Here is a 19,007-nt window from a genome sequence, read left to right on the forward strand (position 1 = left end):
CAGCGTGGGCAGTGATGACAAACTCAGGGCACAGGAACATGCTTCTTTAACTTTAGAAGGGCTCCAGAATTAGCGGAAACAGCCATTCGTCGTGGTTTTTTATCTGTCCTTGAGCAGGACCCACCCAAATAATGAGTCGGGGCTGTCTCTCTTCATATCTCCTCTAGGGTGGGTCACAGACAGGGCCGTGGCGCTCAGGGGTCACAGAGACAGGCTGGATGGGGGCCTGGGATGGGAAATGTGAAGTTGGGGGGTACATGTGTATAGACCTCTGTGTATGTGCGTGTATATGCACATGTGCTTTGTGTATGTGAACACTTGTGCGTGTTTAGTTCCCAGTCAGTGAAAGTCCTGATCCGCCCTGCTTCCTGCCTTCCGTCAAATCGCCAAGGCACCTGTGGATATTTATCCTGGTTCCCCAGGATTTCCTTTTTTTTCTCTTCTTGTTCTGGGGTATCACTTGGCAGTGCTCAGGGGTAACTCCTGGTCTGCATTCAGGACTAGTCCAGGAGGGCTTACGGTACCATGTGAGTGCCGGGGGTGGGACCTGGGCCAGCTGCGTGCAAGGCAAGCGCCCTTCTCGCTGTCCTGCTGCTCTGGCCTCTCCCTAGGGTTCCCTGCCATCTGTTCCACCATCTGGCATTTACCCTTCTCCAACAAACGGGGAAAGCAGCACACACAGTCCTCAGATAGAAACATCTCCCCAGAGACCTGAACACTCAGCTATCCTGGCCCTAAAAGACTCCCCAGCATCCTAGAGACAGATATCACCCCTTCTTAACCCACGCTGAGTCTGACACTCCCCGAACCTAGACCAGGATACAAGAGGCCACTTCCCTAGGATTTGGCAATGCAAACAGGCATTTTTCAGAAGCAAAAATGTGGGTGCCTCTATTTTCCTCCCTGAGACATTTGCCTCCATCCCAATACTATTTCCAGGTCCAGAAACCCACTGGCACAAGCGTGTCTGGAAGAAGGGTGATTTAATAAATAACTGGATATAAGGACAATATATGTACAGTCTGCGGGGTACAGAGAAGCCCCAAAACCTCAAAAAGTGCTTTAGATTCTTAAGTATATGGAGGGCTCATCCGGCCTGCCCCTGCTTCTCAATCAGCCAGATTTGTGTACCCCCATTCCTGCTTCCTCAGACTGCAGGTCATTCCTGAGACCCTGAGGCTAGGCACTCCCACCCTCACCCCCAGACCCTCCAACAAAAATCTAGGAAGTGCTGTGATTGTCTGGGAACCTTCTGGGACCCCGGATCCAGGCTTAGGTGGGTCCTGGGGACAGCCCACACACTCAGACTCAACAGAGTTCCCTGCAGAACCTCAGAATGCGGCCCTGGTGCCAGGGGCCTAAATCTGGGAGAAATAAGGAAGCAGAGTCTGCATGTAGCTGGCAGGGCGTCAGGCTCCATCTCCATGGGCTACAGGGCACCCACGTTTTCGTACATCATATCCTCATACAAGCCCTCATCCTCAGAAGGGATGGGCGAAAACTGTTCGAGAAAGCGCAGGATGCACTGGTACAGGAACACGTACTGGGCCTGCGGGGTGCAGGGTGGACAGAGGTGGGTGTGTGGAGAGACCCAGCCCCGCCCAGCCCACCTGCGCCCTCTCACCTCAGTCTGCACCATCAGCGGCCGGCTTCCCCTCATCTTCTTCACATACTGGAAGGGCCCCACGCAGCCCTCACACTCCAGCTGCTGCAGCAGGACATCCAGAGCAATGAAGGTGCCCGTGCGGCCCACGCCATCACTGGGGGGACAGGAAAGGGTCAGTCAGGGATCCTGAGGATGGGGTGGGGTCCTCACCTAGGGACCAGTTGCTGGGCATTTACTCCAGGCTTCCTGGAAACAGGGTCTTCACCAAACTGGCACACGCTGCGCAGTGAGTGGCCAGTTCATCTGTGGACCTTCGTTATTCTTGATGATGTCAACTTTCAGGTTTTTCAGTGAGGAGCCCACATTGTGCAGTGCTCAGCAGCGACTCCCGACTCTGTGATCTGGGATCACTCCTGGAAGCCTCAAGGGACTTTATGTGGAGCCAGTGATTGACCCAGGTCGGCCGTGTGCAAGGCAACCAAGCTCTGGTCGAGGAAACCTCAGCTTTAGTGAAGCAACTGGGACTGCTAGAGTGAAGGGACTGTGGAGTACCACTCAGTGTTCCTCCATATTCAGAGGCAGCAGAGGGCCTGAGTGGGTCGAGGTCCTGGCCCCGCACAATGCTTGAGTGGCTGAGTGGCAACCCACACTGGAGCCATCACACAGCGGGAAGGGCACCAGCCCTGCACACGACTCACCTGGGCTTCATCCCCACTCAGCACCCCATATGGCCTCTCGAAACCGGCCAGGCGTTATCCCTGAGTCCAGAACCAGGGGTCAGCCCTGTGCACAGCTGGGTGCACCCAAAAAACAAAACCAAAAGAGCCATTCCCAAGAGGTGACTTCACTTTGACTGTTTATTTTGGGGCCATACAGGTGGTACTCAGAGCTTATTTCTGGCTCTGGACTCAGGCATTACTCATGGTGGTGCTTGGGGGACCATACAGGGTGCTGAGAATTGAACCCAGTCAGCTCCAGGCAAGGCAAATGCCCCACCTGCTGCAATGTCACTCCAGCTTTGAGCTGGTTCTTTTTTTTTTTTTTTGCTTTTTGGGTCACACCCAGCGATGCTCAGGGGTTACTCCTGGCTTTACACTCAGGAATTACTCCTGGCGGTGCTTGGGGACCATATGGGATGCTGGGGATCGAACCTGGGTCGGCCTCGTGCAAGGCAAATGCCCTACCTGCTGTGCTATTGCTCCAGCCCCTGAGCTGGTTCTTTTAAAGCATAAGATGTCCTGTTTCAAAGAGAACATATAGCACATGGACAAACAATGAAGCAAGGCAACCACCCATCTGAGACACTGTCCTCCGGACACAGGGCCCTGGTGCCTGTGTCACTCTCAGTCCCCAGCCCCTGTTGCTATTCTGACGCTGGGCTGACCTAGCTGGGAGTCTGCTGGTAACGGAGTCAGCCACCAGGTGACCTTCAGGTCTGGATCACTGAGGTTACACACAGGAGGCCTAAACCAGGGTCTGCTTTTCTTTCTGGCCAAGCCATGGTGTAACTTCTGCAGGAGGTGGCAGGAAGGTCCTATGGCCAGAAGCTGCTGTCAGGATGGGTTGGGAGGTCGTGTGAGGGGCTCAGCTGAGGCCCCCTGGGCATCAAGCAGGAATGGACTGAACCACAGATTATATTCCCACCTGGGTCTCACTCAACCCTGGGTACAGGAGCTGGGTGTGAGGTTCAGGCAGAGGTTAGCTGGGACTGTCCCCTCTGGCACTGCCCTTAGGTGCCCCAGCACCCCAACTCTCCTGGGAGCCAGAGGCCCAGTTTCAGAATGTGATGTGCGTTCCGTGACTCAGTTCGGAGGTCTGGGATGACGGCCGCACATGTGGACAGCCCTGCCCAGCGACACCCACACCCAGCGGCAGCGCTTCGTGGTCTCACATGCTCTCCTTCCCTCTCCATCCCGGCCCGCGCCCGGCCGGCCTCCCTCACCTGCAGTGCACGACGGGCAGGCCACCCTGGGAGCAACGTTCCAGCCTCTCGCGGAAGAGCTTCCTGAAGGTCAGGAAGGGGTCCGGGCAGTGGGGCACGCCGTGGTCCGGCCACGTTATGTAATGAAACTGCTGCACCTGCAGCGTCTTCTGCTCTTGCATCTACCAGGAGAGTCCTTGAGGTGGGGAGCCAGGGAGAGGCTGGCCGCTGGCTGGGGGCGGTGCCTGGGGATTCCAGCCTCGGGAATAGAGGGAGGTTCTTGGAGGGGGCGTTCTGGGAGCCAATCCAGGAGGCTTGGGTCAAGGCTCAGGTGAGCGGGGCTAGAGAAGCTCAGCTAGGGGAGGTCTGGAGGGAGGAGCTTACGGAATAACTTGTGGGCAGAGCCGTGGGCGGGGCTAAGGGTGGGCTGAGGGCGGGCGTTGGGCGGACTAGGGGCGGGGCTTACATGGCGAAGCTTCAGAGTCCTGATGGTCCAGTTCTCCTTCACATCCTCGTGCTCCAGCGTCACTTGGAGGTGTCCATGGGTGCAGGGCTGGGCGTCCAATGGCCAGTAATGCTCACACTTCACCTGGGGGATGAGGCCAGAAAATAGAGGCCTCCCAGATTCCATTCTCTCCTGGGCCCCAGCATTCCAGGGCCGAGTCTCCCAGGACCCACAGGCAGCTAGGCAGTGCCTCCTTCGCAAGATCATTGACTCAGATGACCCCAGCTGTGTCCAGTGGACGAGGTCCGCGAGGGGTCAGAGGTCAAGGGTCAGTCCACTCACCTGGCCGGACTCCATGCAGTTGGTCAGCATGACCACGGTGTGGCTCTGCTGCTCCCAAACCAGACGCCAGAAATCCCCAACAGTGTGGGGCAGGGGGCCCTGCGTGGCGATGAACTCCTGGGCTTCCCAGAGACCCTGAGGGGTGAGGGGTCGATGGACAGGTCAGGGCCCCCTCCTGCCCAGGCTCACGGGGGTGTCCACATCCAAACCCCCAGCCTTACAGGTATGAAGCTGGCATTGATGTAGTCAGAGCCTGGTTCCCCAGGGAGCGGCTTCAGGGGTACGCGAGCACAGTCATCTGGGGAAAAGGCAGCATTTGGAGGACAGACATGAGCCGAGGAGCCCCCAGGAGTGGGCCCCATCCCCATAGCAGGGCTGATGCGTTGGGGCCGGGACACCGCCACAAGAGGAGGCACTCACAAGGCAGCACGTTTCTGTATCGGTTCTTGCTCTGGTTTTCGGGTGCCAAAGCCACCGTCTGAAGCGGCTGGGGCTGGTCCTTCTGGTCCAAGAGCTGGGGGCAGGCAGGAGAGGAGGGTCGGGCCCCACCAAGTGCAACCACCTCCCCCGTACGCAACTGGTGTCCTTGGCCTCCTTTAGTGCCACTGTCTCTTGGTGGGGTTGGTTGGTTTTCTCTGTTAGGGCCACACCAGCAGTGCTCAGGGGCTCCTCTGAGCTCTGTGCTTGGGGATCATTCCCAGCAGTGCTCAGGGGACCTTGTACTGGGGACCTAACCTGGGTCTTCTGCAGGCGAAGCCTGTGAGCAGCACATGGAGCCAACTCTTCAGCCCCTTCACTGCCACATTTGCCCCCAATTCAATGATACCCATGGTATATGCCACTGTCCTGCGGTTTAGGGAGAAGTTGGAGATGGTGGAATGGAGAGGATGACAGTGAAAGGTGTCAGGGAAGAACAAGCCATGCAGTGAGGCTAACTGTTGGGTAGGACAGACCCAGGCCCAGGCACCACTCAAGACCTCGAGGGATCCAGAAGATCATCACAGGCCAGAGAGACAGCAGCGGTGGGAGGCTGCTCACCTTGCACAAGCTGGTTCAACCCTGGCACCACATAGAGTCCTTCAAGCCCCCCGCAGTGATCCCTCAGCACAGGGCCAGGTGGAAGCCCTAGGTCAGATAGATATGGCTCCCCAAAGCACAACCAATACCCCAAAAAAGAGAAAAACATTTGCAAATGCATTGTCAGGGCCAGAGAGGTAGCACAGCATAGAGGGTGCTCGCCTGCCATGAGTGCAGCCGAACCCGCTCAGTCCCAGCACTGCAAAAGACCCCCCAAGCGAGTCCCACCAGGAGTGATCTCTGAGCACAGAGCCAGGAGTCAGCCCTGAGCACGGCCTGGGTGCCCTGTCCCCAAAACTATCGTCACAGGACCTGGAGGAATATCTCGGAATCTCCAAGCACCTGCCCTGCAAGCGACAGCTGCGAGTCCCATCCCCGATGTCCAGTCTGTAGCCCACAGCCTCTCTCGGCCGTCCAGACATCCCACAGTCAGAGTGTGAGCCCACAGAAGTGTGACCCCACATTCACCTCAACTAAGAATGTTTGGGTGCCATGGTGGGCCTTGTCCCTCTGGCGAGGAGGGCGTGAGTGTCCAAGGACAGGAGGGCGAACCTAGAGGAGCACCTGCCATGCGTGTGACCCCGGTCACTGCAATGACAAGGACTCAGTGTGGGTAAAAGAATGGAAATAGACACAGGAGGAGACAGCTTCGTGCCTGCGGGCTTCTGCCCCCCAGTATGACTCGTGGCTGCTCCCCACTTCCGCACTGGAGGGTGCAGGCACCGATGTCTCCCTCTGCCAAGGGCCCACCTGGTATTCCTCTGCGAAGCCCCAGTTGCTGTCCTTCTCCTTTCCCCTCACATGCTCAGCGAAGTCTGCAGCACGGATGTCTTTGTGGAAGCTGCAGAGGGAGACAGAGCCCGATCTTGGGACCGAGGGGCGGCTCTCACTCTCAGTTTCCTACCAAGGCCTCATAAGTGGAAACCTGAGCCTCCTGATCCTGAACCCCCAACTCCCCTGTGCCCGCCCACCCCTGGCACCCACGGATCTGCTCTGTGGCTATATAGTTTCGCTCATCTCCTGCATATCTGCACAGGTGAAGTTGTGCAGAATTCTGTGTCCCAGGTTCCACTTAGCGCCTGACCCTGAAGGTCTGTGGTTGGGAAAGACAGGAAGCCTCCCTGGTTAGTGAATGTTTCCATTGTGTGTGGGGAGGGGGGGAGCCTAGTGTCTGTATGTGCACACCTGTGTATCTTTGTATGTGTGTGTGTTCGCATGTGTCTATGAGAGTCTATGTGAGTGTGTCTGTGTGAACGTATTGTCTGCGTGCACCTGCACATGTGCATGCATGTGCCTATGTGTGTGTTTGCCTGTGTCTGTGTGCCCATCTGTGAGTCTGTGTGTGCCCGTGTGTCTCTGTGTGTGCATTTGTTTGTCTGTGTGTGTGGCTGCTTGTATCTGTGTGTGTGTGTCTGCGTGTGTTTGCGTCTCTGTGTGTCCATCATCTGTTTCCATTCATCTTTTTTCCCTTCTTGGCTACTGTCCATAATATTGCCATAAATATGCAGTTGTAGAAGGTGCCTTAGTTGAGATCTAAGCTCAAGTCCTTGGGGACTTAGGGGTTGAAAAAAATGCTTTGGCCCATACCATACTCCACACCATCACCACTGGAAAACCCATTAGCTCCATCCCTTAGCCCCACCACCTGATATCCTCCTGGTAGACAATTGGCCCAGCTCCACAACTGATTTCCAAAAGAACATGATGGCACTGAACCTTCCCAAGTAGACCTATCTGGCTGAGAACTCTGGGGTCCTCTTGGAATGGGGGTGACGTTCCATCCTGCTGAATCAGCAGCCTGCGGCCACACTGACACCCTCTCACATAGAATAGCCCAACTCACAACTGAACCTCCTCACACTGCCAAGATATCAAACTGTTCCAGATCTGCAGCTCCTGGGCTGCGTGGCTGCTTAAGCAGCCTGGCGACACCTCCAAATGTCATAGTCCTGTGAGCCAGCAGGATCACAAGAAATCTGATGGAGAAGTTGCACAGAAGCCCACCCAGCTGGCTGATCCTAAACAATGACCCAGAAGGCTCAGCTGGCACTAACCAGCCCAGGAGAGTCTCAGACAATGACTTCAGTAACATTACCATGAGTGCAACAAGATCACAAACTGCCCTGTTATTCATCTAAGGTTCAATGATGCCATTTGATTTTGTGTTGTAACAAACAATATAAAGTAAATGTGTTTGTGCCTATAAGGGGCCAGGCTGGAGTGCTGAGTTAGAAACAGAAGACACCAGTGGAGGGAAGGGCACTCTGGTAGTGGGATTGGGACACTTAAGGCTGAAACAACTCTATTATGAACAATTTGATTACAGTGTTACAAGAAATTTTTTTAGGTAGTTTGTGTCAACCATATAATGGTACAAGTGCAAGGCAATTGCGTTGTCTGTGACTGACCCCAGTTTGATCCTGAGCAAAGCACAGTGTCTACAGAGCCCGCCAGGAGTGACCCCTGAGCACAGACCAGGACAAATGCTGAACAACCACTGTGTGGCCATAGAACAAACCAACAAAACCCCTCCAAGGTTCAAGTGACTGCTCAGAGGACTAAGACATGCTGTGCACGCGGGCAGCCCAAGCTCCTCCCTGAGCACAAGGTCAGTAGTCGACCCTGGGCACTGCTGAGTGTGGCCAAAAACTAAGAAAAATCAAATCAAGATAAATTAAATTTTGAAAACTCTACAGGGTGGTGGTGGGGAATGTGCACTGGTGGAGGGATGGGTGTTTGATAATTGTGAGATTGTAAACCAAACATGAAAGCTTGAAACTATCTCAAGGTGATTCAATAAAATTAAAAAAAAAAACTATACAGAGGCCAAAGTGGGTCGGGCACTTAACTTATATGCAGCTGACCTAGTTTGATCCTTGACAGCCCATATGCCTGAGCCTCAAAAGGAGTGATTCCTGAGCAGAAACAGGAGTAAGTCTTGAGCACTGACTGGTGTGGACCAAAATAATTTTTGAAAAGGGAACCAAGGCAACGGTAGAACAGCAGGGTGTTGGCCTTGCAGGGGCAAGACTGGGATCAATCCCTGGCATCCGTATGGTCCCCTGAGCAATGTCATGAGGAATTCCTGGTGCAGAGCTGGGAGTAAGCCCTGAGCATCACCAGCTGTGGCCCAACCACCCTCCCCCAGCCAGCAAACCAGTCCAAGCCTCACAGGCTCTTCCTGCTCTTCCCCCCCCCCCCATCTGCTAACAGTGGGTCAGTACCATCTGGACTCTCATGAGATGTGCTGGCCAGTTTCTCCCTGAGCAACAAATTAAACCCACTGAGCCACCTCCTCCAGGAGCTCCCAGGACTGCATTCACTGCCCACCCCCACAGAACAGGCTCCAGAAAACCAGGCACAGCGCCTGAGATCCTCCCACAAGACAATCCCTGTCGCCCACGGCCTCTGTGTCCCTAGAGCCTGGTGCTCCCCCTCACCCTCTCCCAGGACCCAGTGAGGAATCAACTCTCCCACGGACTCCTTCGCTGACCTTTGGCCTTATTGTAGCTCAGGGACAATAAAACTGATGGAACAGCCCTGCCTCAGGCTTCCCCTAGAGGCCAGTTTACTTTGCTCCCTTGCATGTCACTGTCCCCTTATCCTATTACTAATCTCTGGGTCCAATGGCCACCTCAGGTTCAAACTCCAAGGGCTACTCAGCATGAAGGACCCCACTGGCACCCCTTTCTCTGCTCACCCACTTCTTGGTTGGCATCCACACAGCCCACCGGTGCCCATGGGACCCTCATCCTCCATCCATCCCAGATGCACTTCCCTGGGATCCGGTCACTCACAGATAACATCAGGCATGTGTCCTCGCCCGTGTCCTCTGTCACCTGTTTGGGACTCTCTCCAGGGCCACCTCTCACCATGACAAGCAAAAACACAATTGAAACACTGTCACATGGACAGGGCCAAACATGAACTCCAGAGAAGGCGGCGAGCAGGCAGCATCAGACAAGTACCCATGCTTCCTGGGTCAACCTGGTGATGAGGAATTACTGGCAGTGCTCAGGGGACCATATGGGATGCTGTGGATAAATCCCGATCAGCCACTTGCAAGGCAAACACCCAACACTCTGTCCTATCGCTCCAGTGCCCACAAACACATAAATGAAATAAACTGTCCATGTCTAGAACCTGTGCATCTCATCCCATTTCTAATCCGTGGTGACCATTCCTGTTGGCATGCTTCCAGAACTTTCTTTTTCTAGAATGGTCTACAGGGATTCACTGGTCTCTCCAGAGTCCTCCTAGAACCCCCAAGGTCAGTCGTACGTTACCCCATGGAGCTTACCACATCTGGGCACTGCTGAAAACCCACATCCAGTCAGCCCTGGGGTTGTCAATGGGCTTCAGACACTCATTGCCCTGCTCAGGACCTTTGCCCCAGCTGGACCTTGAGCCTGGGTGTGCTCGAAGCTCCTGCCCTCCCTTCTGGGGTACATCCTTGAGCCCACAGGACTGTCTCCCTTTCCACTCCCATGGTTGGTGAAGGAACTCAGATGTCACAGCCCTGTGGGCCAAGTCTCCAGGGCGACAGTCACCTCTGTACAGGATTGCTGACTCATTCTCAGCCACCCCAGCAGTGCAGCCCACTAAGGGGCTATAATGGTACTGGATGGATGACAGGGCCCAGTCCAGGTCACCTGGTCAGGGTGTGAGGAATGGGCTGTCCCCATTTCAGGGACATCGGACCCCTCCAACACATATCCAGTGGGTTAACCAAAAGTTCACAATGAGGCTGTAGCCCGGGGAGCCAGCTGCTCACCTGGACACCTGGTTCCCAGACGTTGACTGCTTCTCACTCCTCCTGAGAAGGTTGTCAGGAAGATAACAGGGTGAGGCTTGGGCCAGGGCACCCCATCCTCCCTGGGCCCCCAGGTCTCACCTGCGCTTCAGGAAGAACAGGAGGACGCCCACCAGGGTGATGACCAGGAGCACCCCGATGACGGATCCGGCGATCACCCCTGGAAAGAGACATGAGGTGTCAGAAGGGGCGTCCATCTCTGATACCTGCACCCCAGACCCGTGCAGGGGCCACAGGACAATGGACACCTGGATAGAGACCCACCTCTGCCAGCTGTCCTGGGGTTTCGGTTCTGGGAGTCTAGGCCACGGTCACCCGCTCCCCAGTTCCCCAGTGAGGGACTGTTCCCCAGCAGCCCAGAGTGTGTCTTGGGGGCACCTGCTACCTCTCCCAGGGAAGGTGGGTGACAGGAGGGTGCAGCTCAACACCGACACCCAATGACAGCTCCCAGGGGACTGCCCAGCCTGATGGTGCCCATTGCTGAGGCGGGAAGGCCCACCCTGGCCCCATGCACAGTGGCTCCATTTTCCCAGGTGTCCCCTGTTTCAGGCCAAACTCCATCCTCGGGATCCCTGAGGCTGGAGTTGCTTGAGGCCATGGGGGTCCCCAGCACTGCTCTGAAATGCTCAGTGTCCAGGCTGTGTCCACTCAAGCCCAGGACACCCCACCACTGTGTGGGACCTCCAGTCATTATCTGGACATTACCAAGACCCTGTAAACGAGTCTTGGGAGGCTGGATTCCTCTCTTTGCACCCTGAGGCCAAAGCCCATCCATAACTTGGCTAGCCAGGAGACAGTGCTAGACATGAGCCCAATCTGAGGCTCAGAGGGTCAGTTCCGGACCACCAGCCCATGGTCAGTCCCAGAGCAGAGACCACATCACATCAGAGCCCCTGGTGCAGGGCTGGACACAGAGAAGTGGCCTTCAAGGGTCCAAACCAGTTATACTTCTCACACCCCATGGTCCCCAAGATCTGCCTGGTGTCCCTTAGAGGCCCCAACATCAAAGGACCAAGCAGCACTAATCCACCCGCCTTTGCCCTGAACTGCTGGCCCAATGGGGTAACCAGAAAGGCCCTCAGGTCTCCTGCAGATTGGTTGGGCGGCCCAATAAATCAACCAACAGACAGAGACCTAGAGGTCTAGAGCTGGAGCACAGAGGGGATGACGCTTCTCTGGCTCGGGGCACACACAGGTTTCCATCCCGACACCCTAGATTGTCCCCCAGCACCACCACGAGGACTCCCTGAGTGCTTAGCAAGGAGGAGCCTTTGAACATTGCCAGGGTGCCCCCCCAACCCCCGGTGAAGAACCTAGAAAGCAGTGAGGGGACAGTGAGTCCCAAGACCCTGTTTGAGGCTCACAATCGACTGTTCTGAGCAGGCAGCGTGGGGTTAAGGAGCTTGTCTTGCACACAGCCGCTTACCTTGGTCAATCCTGCCTGGCTCTCTGAGACCACCAAAGAGACCCCTGGCTGAGAGTCAGAATAAGTATCCCTGAAACCTCCCTGAGATCTCATGACTTCATCTGGGCATTCATGCAGGAGGAATGAGACACAGCCATGCAAACACACACACACACACACACACACACACACACACACACACACACACAGAGTCACATGAACAGGCACTCAGGAATGTATGCACACAGATATGCATGCTCATATGCACAGACATGCACAAACAGAAATGCATGCACACCCATGCATGCACACTATGCACACACACATGAATGCACACACACACACACACACACGCACACATGCATGAGAGAAAGGGAACTACCCACCTCTCCCTGCACCACAGGAGCAAATGGGGGTATTCTCTGCAAGGAACAATATTTGTAATGAACGCAATGAAATATAGATCTTCCAGCCAGGTAAAGCTTCTTCTGGCCCAGGACAGAAGCTGCGCGCATCACGTGGTTCAGCATCATGTGGGAGAAATGTCCCAGGAGGCCGTAGCTCAGAGACGCTAGTGGGACTGACAGGGACATGACGGCAGCTAGTGCATCAGCACTGACGTGTCCTTCACTGAGTGAGAAGGAAGGTGTTCGAGATCCAGCCAGTGTCCTTCCCGGCTCCGCAAATATACTAATGCCACCGGGCCGTGGACACTCAGTGGCTGAACTGTGTGGTATGAGAGCTGCCTCGGAAAAGGCGAGTGTTCAGTTTTGGATTTTGGTTTGCAGCCACATGTGGTAGTCTCGGGGCTTACCCTTGGCTCTGTGCCCAGGTGTCACTCATGGCATGGATCAGGGGTTGAGCACCCATACAGCCCCCGAAACACCAGGAGAGACACTTGAGCAGAGGCGGGAGTCCTCTCTGATCACTCCAGGGCTCAACCCCAAAGGAGACCGGGGGAACTTAAGCAGGAAACAACAGTCAAGTCGGTTGAAAGTGTTTGTGAGACACCCCCGGGGGCCTGGAGGAACCCACAGAATGTCACCCTAGTTCCTGCCCCACCGGCTCTGCTCACCTGCACTCGAGGTGTGACAGGTCATAGAGGGCCCTGGGGCCACCATCCCGTCCCAGAAGGTCTGGACGCTGGTGACGTAGGAGCGAGCCGGCTGCAGTCCCCACACGGCCACTTCCCTCTCGCAGGAGGAATTGTCCAGGGAGATCCGCTGCCCGTTGACCTCCAGCAGGAAGGTCTCAAAGCCGCCCCGGGGACATAGAGAGGTCAGGGCCAGCCCGTGGCCCCCAGAGGCGCTGGTGCAGGAGGAGATGCGGACGGGGTCTGGGGCTGTGTTGGGGAGACAAGGGAAGTCAGAGGGGCCATGACAGAGGCTCCACATCCCCTGCTTCACCACGGGTGGGGGGTGCAGATTCTGCCCGCCCCCACCCTGCCCCTCCCAGACCCAAATCCCTTTAGCCCCGGGACGTGTCAGAAACTACAGCTCCCCTGAGGGGAGTGTGCTCCTGAACACAGAGGTCAGGGGTTGGGGCCTAGTGGTCCCTTTGGGGCTCAGCAGCCCTAATCCCGCAGGCATAGGAGGTGCTCACTCACCTGTGGATGCTCTGAGGCTCTGTGTGGTGCTGGTGACATTGTTCCTCTCTGCCCTCACGCTGAGGCTGTACAGAGTCCCGGGTTCGAGGCCCTCCACCCTATAGGAGGTGCCATTTGTTTTCTCCTGCTGACTTTGTGCCCCACTGGCCCACTGGATCTGGTACATGTAGAGCTGACCTGGGGGGCCACTGGGGGTCTCCCAGCGCAGTGTGATCGAGTTGTTGGTTTGTGTTTCATTGCGGAGATCCATGACCTCATTGGGAGCTGAGAAAGAGAGAGTTCTAAGGGTCCCACACCTCAGGGACCCCAATACCTGAGTCTGCTCACCAAAGCCTTTCTGTTACCATAACCCTACCAAGAGGGCTGGATCTCCGTATCCAGAGGGCCCCATAGACCCCTGCCCGGGAGCCCAGCTAAGCTGCCCGCAGGAGGCGAATCATGGATGGAAGCCAGCTTGGAACCCAGAGCCTTCTGGCTGCTCTGGTGGCAGGAAGGGTTGGAGCTGAGTGTGGACCGGCTCTGTCTGTCCGCCTGCTCGGCCCAGTCTCCTGACCCCAGCTGAGCAGGAAACCATGAGGGAACGGCTGGGAGCAGAGCTGCCAGGGGACAGGCCCTGCCCATGTCATCAGGTCCCCCCTCCCAGGCATAAGGCTCTCTGCTGTGTTTGTTTGGTTGCCAGTGACTTGGCTCTCAAATGTGCCAGATCCACACCACTGGACCCCATATGAGTAGTTATCCCTCAGGGACATCCCGACTCAGGATGACGGTGCTGGTGGTCTGACTCAGTACTCTCTGTGTCCTGATGGGGTTGTGGGCTGGGAATTGGGGAGAAGGACCATGGCAGCAGGGGGTAGGGGAACACTGGCGACATGAGACTCCAAAGGACCCAGAAAGCCCATTCCTGCCTCCACCATGGAGAGAAATCAGTGTGTGACCTCATGCACCCCGACACAGATGCAGGATGCACTAGTGCTTGGGATGCGTCTGTCACCCAACCAGTGTCAAGGGACCTTTTGCTCTTCCCCCACAGTGAATATGGAGGGTTCGCACCCAACACTCCACAGAGGCCAAGGCCATGCTCCCCATGTACAGAGTCTCAGGCTGCAGGCCCAATGCTGTGTACGTTATGTGGGTCATGTCTTGGGTCTCATTTGTGACATCCGGTCTGGTCCATTGGGTGTGGAAGGTGTAGGGCTCGGTGTCTAGGCCTCAGGGACGTCCCAGCTCAGGGTTATGGAGCTGGTGGTCTGGCTCTCAGCCCTGAGGTTCCTGACAGGGTTGGGGTTTGGGAATTGTGGAGGACCAAGTCAGCATGAAATATCGAGTTTAAGTCAGGTCATATTTAGCCTTTAACACTCCACTAAATGCCAATCACTGCATCCACCCCTTTCTGGGAGATGTTGTGGCCCTGTTCACCCACATGTAGAGCTACTGCTAACGGAAGCTCTAAGTATAAACCCTAGGATGCATCTGTCCTCTGTCCCAAGCGAAGGGGCTACTCTGCCCTACTGAGGCCGCGGGCACAGCCAGAGTCCATGAACTTTCATGATAGAGCCTTCATGGATAGAAACGCAGTGTGCAGCACAGCCCAGGCTTGTGGGAGCTGAGGGGGCTGGAGCCCATCCCCGAATCTGTATCCCATCTAGGAGAAGCAAAATTGTCATTTGTTGGTTCCCAACCAGATCATAAAGATGAGTCCTTGGACACTGCCCTGCAAGAAGGAAGCAGAACCAGGACCCCACATTGAGCTAAGTGGGCAAGCTTAAGCATGAGAATCTGATTGATACTAAAAAGGCAAAACTGACCCTTGGTGGCCAGCAAGTCCCCGCAGCACAAAGCAGCAGCTTCCTCTTCTCACATATATCAGACCTAGCTAACCTTTAGATGTAAAGGTCCTCTCCTGATTATCACAGACCCCAGGTGTGAGGAGGTCCTGACCTATGGAACCTAGTGCTCACATGTTTTCCTCTGGGGGAAAGTGTAACTGAGCATGTTTTTTTTCCCTGTAATGAACCATGTTTTTCTTCTTGTAACTATGGTTCCTTTCTATATTGGATCATGTTTTCTTTACCTCCCTTTGCTTCCATTCTTCCTACATTGTTGCATTTCATTGGACGTGATTATAATAAGCCAGCAAATGAAAGGAGGCTGAGAAGCTGTACTTGGTCATAAGATCTGAGGGAGTCTTGTGATCCTCCTTCAGTAATAATTCCTCTCACGTTCCTGGTCTCAGGCCTTAAACTGCCTAACCGAACGTCGTACAACTGGGAAAAAGAAGGGGGTGATGGGTCAAAGGTAAGGAGTGGAGGGGATGGGCCCAAGGTAAGGACTGGTATGGGAGAAACCGAGAGGGAAAATGTTGCATAGATCTTGCATTGTCTCTCAGCAGTTCAGGAGAGAAAAAAAGGGCAGGTGGTGATGGGTAATTCTGTAACATCACAGCAGGATGCCTATAATGTTATAATGGGTTAATGTTATATATCAGTCTGATAGCCTGAAGTCACAGCATTGTATCTTTGTAAAAGTTTTAAGAGATGACAGGTTTTTGTGTTGAAATGCCAGACTAGCTTAAGAATTTTCTACTCCTTCCACTCTTTCTCAGCCTTCTGACTTCAGTTGTGAAGTTAGGAAGTTAATATCTAAAGTGTTAAAGTTTTGAATGGCTTTTGAATTCAGTATATCCAGAAAACAAAACAAAATATGTACTTGTAGTAAAAAGGAATTTGAAGTTAAAATATTTTGGCAAGAAGAGTTTTTATCTCAAGAATTATGAAAAGAAATAGGAGATAAAACAGAAAATTGGAAGGAATATTTGACTTTCATACTAAGATAGATATAGACAATCTAAAACTTTGCTCCCTTTTTTCTATATTATGTGATTTTCAAGGATTGTTTAAAATACAAGCTTGAAATGCATATATGACCATTTGAGTTGTATATTGGAGAAAAAAAATGAGGTTAAAGTTATTTAATAGAATAAAACACAAAATGCTGTCCACAAAATGCAGTCCACTGGAATTGATGAACTGAGCAAAGATTGAAGGAATATGTAGGTAAGTGAAATATGTGAATCTTGTGGACATTTTAACCCTCTTTTATCTGTTTTTCTACAGTTTGGAATTCTGTATCATAAAGTACTTAATAATTGAGCATTGTAGTAAATACATTTTGAAAATACATAGGACTAATGTAATGCTTTTGAAAGAGTACTACAGTGTAACTTAGTCATGATAAATAAGACGATGATCAGCAAACTTCTTAAGAACTTTTAAAATGATACCTGCAGAATTATCTAACATTTGGACTCCTATTACAGTGTTCCTAGATAATTGGAAATCAAGGTTTTCAACAAGAAAAAAAGTTATTTAAACGTGATGTTAAACTGTACATCCTATATTCTATCTCTATGGAACTTAATGCTTCTGTTGACTTGGACGATAGCAAATGGGTATTAGTTGAATTTCCAAAAAATTCTGATGTTTGAAAAACAATTTTCCCAATAATCTGGGAACAGGTTCAGCCTGTTTGGATTGAGCAATGGCCCTTGACAAAAGAAAAACTTGCAGCTTTGTATGAATTGGTTATAGAGCAGTTTGATTTGGGACATATTGTTTCTAGCTCTAGTCCTTGGAATTCACCTGTATTTGTTATAAAGAAAAAGATGGTAAATGGCGAATGTTAACTGATCTAAGAAAAGTTAATGACTGCATAGAACCAATGGGCCCTTTACAAATGGGCCTGGCTAATTTGGCCATTATTCCAAAATAGTTATAATATAGTACAGGATAAGCCATTATTGAATGGGAAAAATCGATCACTTAAAGACATGTTACTTAAACAAAAAGGGGGAGTTATATACAGATTCTCCCAGACAGCAGTTATCCAGAGCACTATTTACTTTAAATTTTTTGAACTGCTCTGATAACAGCTGCAGAAAAACATTGGGAAGTTCAAAATGGCTCAGAAGAAACAAGTTCCAACATAATCAGGAACAATTCAGATAAAACTATTCAGAGACATAAAGTCCTTTATAGGGACCCAGTCTCTGGGAATCGGATACCAGGCCAGAAAGGTAGGGGAGAGGTTTTGCTTTTATTTCCTCAGATAAGGATCGTTTTGGTGTCCCACCAAAAGACTGAAGCTTCTCAGTGAATCACAACAAGAGATGGCTAATGAAAAGACTGCAAGATGGGATAAAGAGCCTCTGGGTCAGCCATTGGACCTTCTGGATGCAGATGCCTTCTGGAAACACGGCAAGCAGCAATCCCCACATGGGGGAACATAAAACCCTGACCGTCCGTGCGAAGAAGTATTACATAACACTAACACCGGAGAAAATTCCTGAAGCTCTTTTTTTAACCGTCATGTCTGACATTACAGGTAAGTGCCTCTTCTCAAAAACCTAATTTATTAGGCTTTTACTAAAGGATGTATCTTGGCAGGGCGCCCAAAGTAAGAATGGCACTAGCACTGTGGATGTGCTTCATTTTAACAAAAAATTTACTTCACCATGTCCTTAACTTGTGTGCCTCTTTCTTATGTAATGTTTCATGCGTACTTCATTAAGCCTTCCATCAAGTCTAAGAAGGAGGAAGCTTCTATTTTAACAGGGCCCAAGTAGGTGTCTGGATGCTGGTGATTCTTCCTTGACCATGGGAGGAGAGTCTGATAACAGGATTGCTTCATCAGCTACTCATCCACCTCTCTCGATGGACCAAGAGATTTCTGAGTTTGTTCAGAACTCAGAACAACAAAGAATCATCACAGTAACGACAACTGAGATGGTTGCTGATTGTGGCTTTGAAAAAACTAAAAATTGGACTGTGGAATTAATACAGAAATGGCATGAGAACTTTGAAACATAATGGACTGCTGAACTGCAGGCTGAATTGGCTGTTTGCTTGGAGACTAGTTAGTCTCCATTGACAAATGTCTTTGAACTAGAATAATGCTTGATTTTGTGTAAACCCTGTACTATATGAGAAAGAATTTCTGTGGGAAAAAGTTTAGAGATCACTTGTTAACGCGTAAAATATTAAATCGAGAAGAATAGAACCCTAATGTGCATTTAAGGCTCACCTTCCTACTCTGGGGTCTCCAGAAATTTGGCTAAGGATTATTTCTGATGGTTTGAGTTTTCTAAAAACAGCATTAAGTTATTGTTTGGAAGATTTATGAGAATGGGTGTTATTTGTTGCTGGTCATTCTGGACAGAGTTGGGGTATGGAGCAGTTTCTGAGCTCATCGGAAACGGAAGGAGAGTCTGATGGTAAGAGTGTCCTCAGTGGCGCAGGGACCCGGGCACCTGACCTCCCCCACTCAGGCCTGGAAAGTTTGCTCTGTGTTGTCCTATTGCTTTGGCCCCTTAGACAGAGCTGCCAGGGGAGAGGCACACTCCAAAATCCTGCTCTAGAAAGCACCTCAGCCCTCGAGATTGCAGTCTAATCTCACAGCGGCAGACTCTCCATTGCATGGGGGTGACCTCATGTTCAAGCCCCATACCATGCTGTCCCAAGGACTTTCTGAGAAGTGATCCCTGAGCTCAGAGACAGGATTAAGCCTGAGAGTGTGCCTCCAAAATAAAAGAAGCAAAATAATGCTATTCTCAAGAATAATAGGAACTAGAGCAACTCAATATAAAAGTACTCAAGGGTCCAGCCATAGTACAGCTGTTTACCTTGCATGTGACTAACCCAGATTGGATCCCCGGCATCCCTTCTGGTCCCTGAGCACCATCTGGAGGAATTCCTCAGTGCACAGGCAGGAGTAGCCCTACGCATTGCTGGGAGAGA

At 52.4% G+C, this 19,007-nt stretch overlaps 1 protein-coding gene across 1 annotated transcript in view; it reads right to left on the minus strand.

Moving 5' to 3' along the window:
* Nucleotides 1–1,429: 1,429 nt before the first annotated feature.
* Nucleotides 1,430–19,007, minus strand: part of LOC101538291 (receptor-type tyrosine-protein phosphatase H-like) — a 36,808-nt gene continuing 19,230 nt past the window's right edge. Inside the window, exons 12-22 of the mRNA XM_055146482.1 lie at nt 13,216–13,479; nt 12,685–12,951; nt 10,286–10,364; nt 6,142–6,232; nt 4,735–4,828; nt 4,536–4,612; nt 4,315–4,449; nt 3,994–4,116; nt 3,549–3,709; nt 1,625–1,760; nt 1,430–1,549 (exon numbers count right to left, since the gene is read on the minus strand). Coding sequence (XP_055002457.1) covers nt 1,430–1,549; nt 1,625–1,760; nt 3,549–3,709; nt 3,994–4,116; nt 4,315–4,449; nt 4,536–4,612; nt 4,735–4,828; nt 6,142–6,232; nt 10,286–10,364; nt 12,685–12,951; nt 13,216–13,479 — 1,547 coding nt within the window. The remainder of the gene's footprint in view (nt 1,550–1,624; nt 1,761–3,548; nt 3,710–3,993; nt 4,117–4,314; nt 4,450–4,535; nt 4,613–4,734; nt 4,829–6,141; nt 6,233–10,285; nt 10,365–12,684; nt 12,952–13,215; nt 13,480–19,007) is intronic.

This window comes from Sorex araneus, chromosome 8 (genome assembly GCF_027595985.1).
Source record: "Sorex araneus isolate mSorAra2 chromosome 8, mSorAra2.pri, whole genome shotgun sequence".
In the NCBI taxonomy this organism is placed as follows: domain Eukaryota; kingdom Metazoa; phylum Chordata; class Mammalia; order Eulipotyphla; family Soricidae; genus Sorex; species Sorex araneus.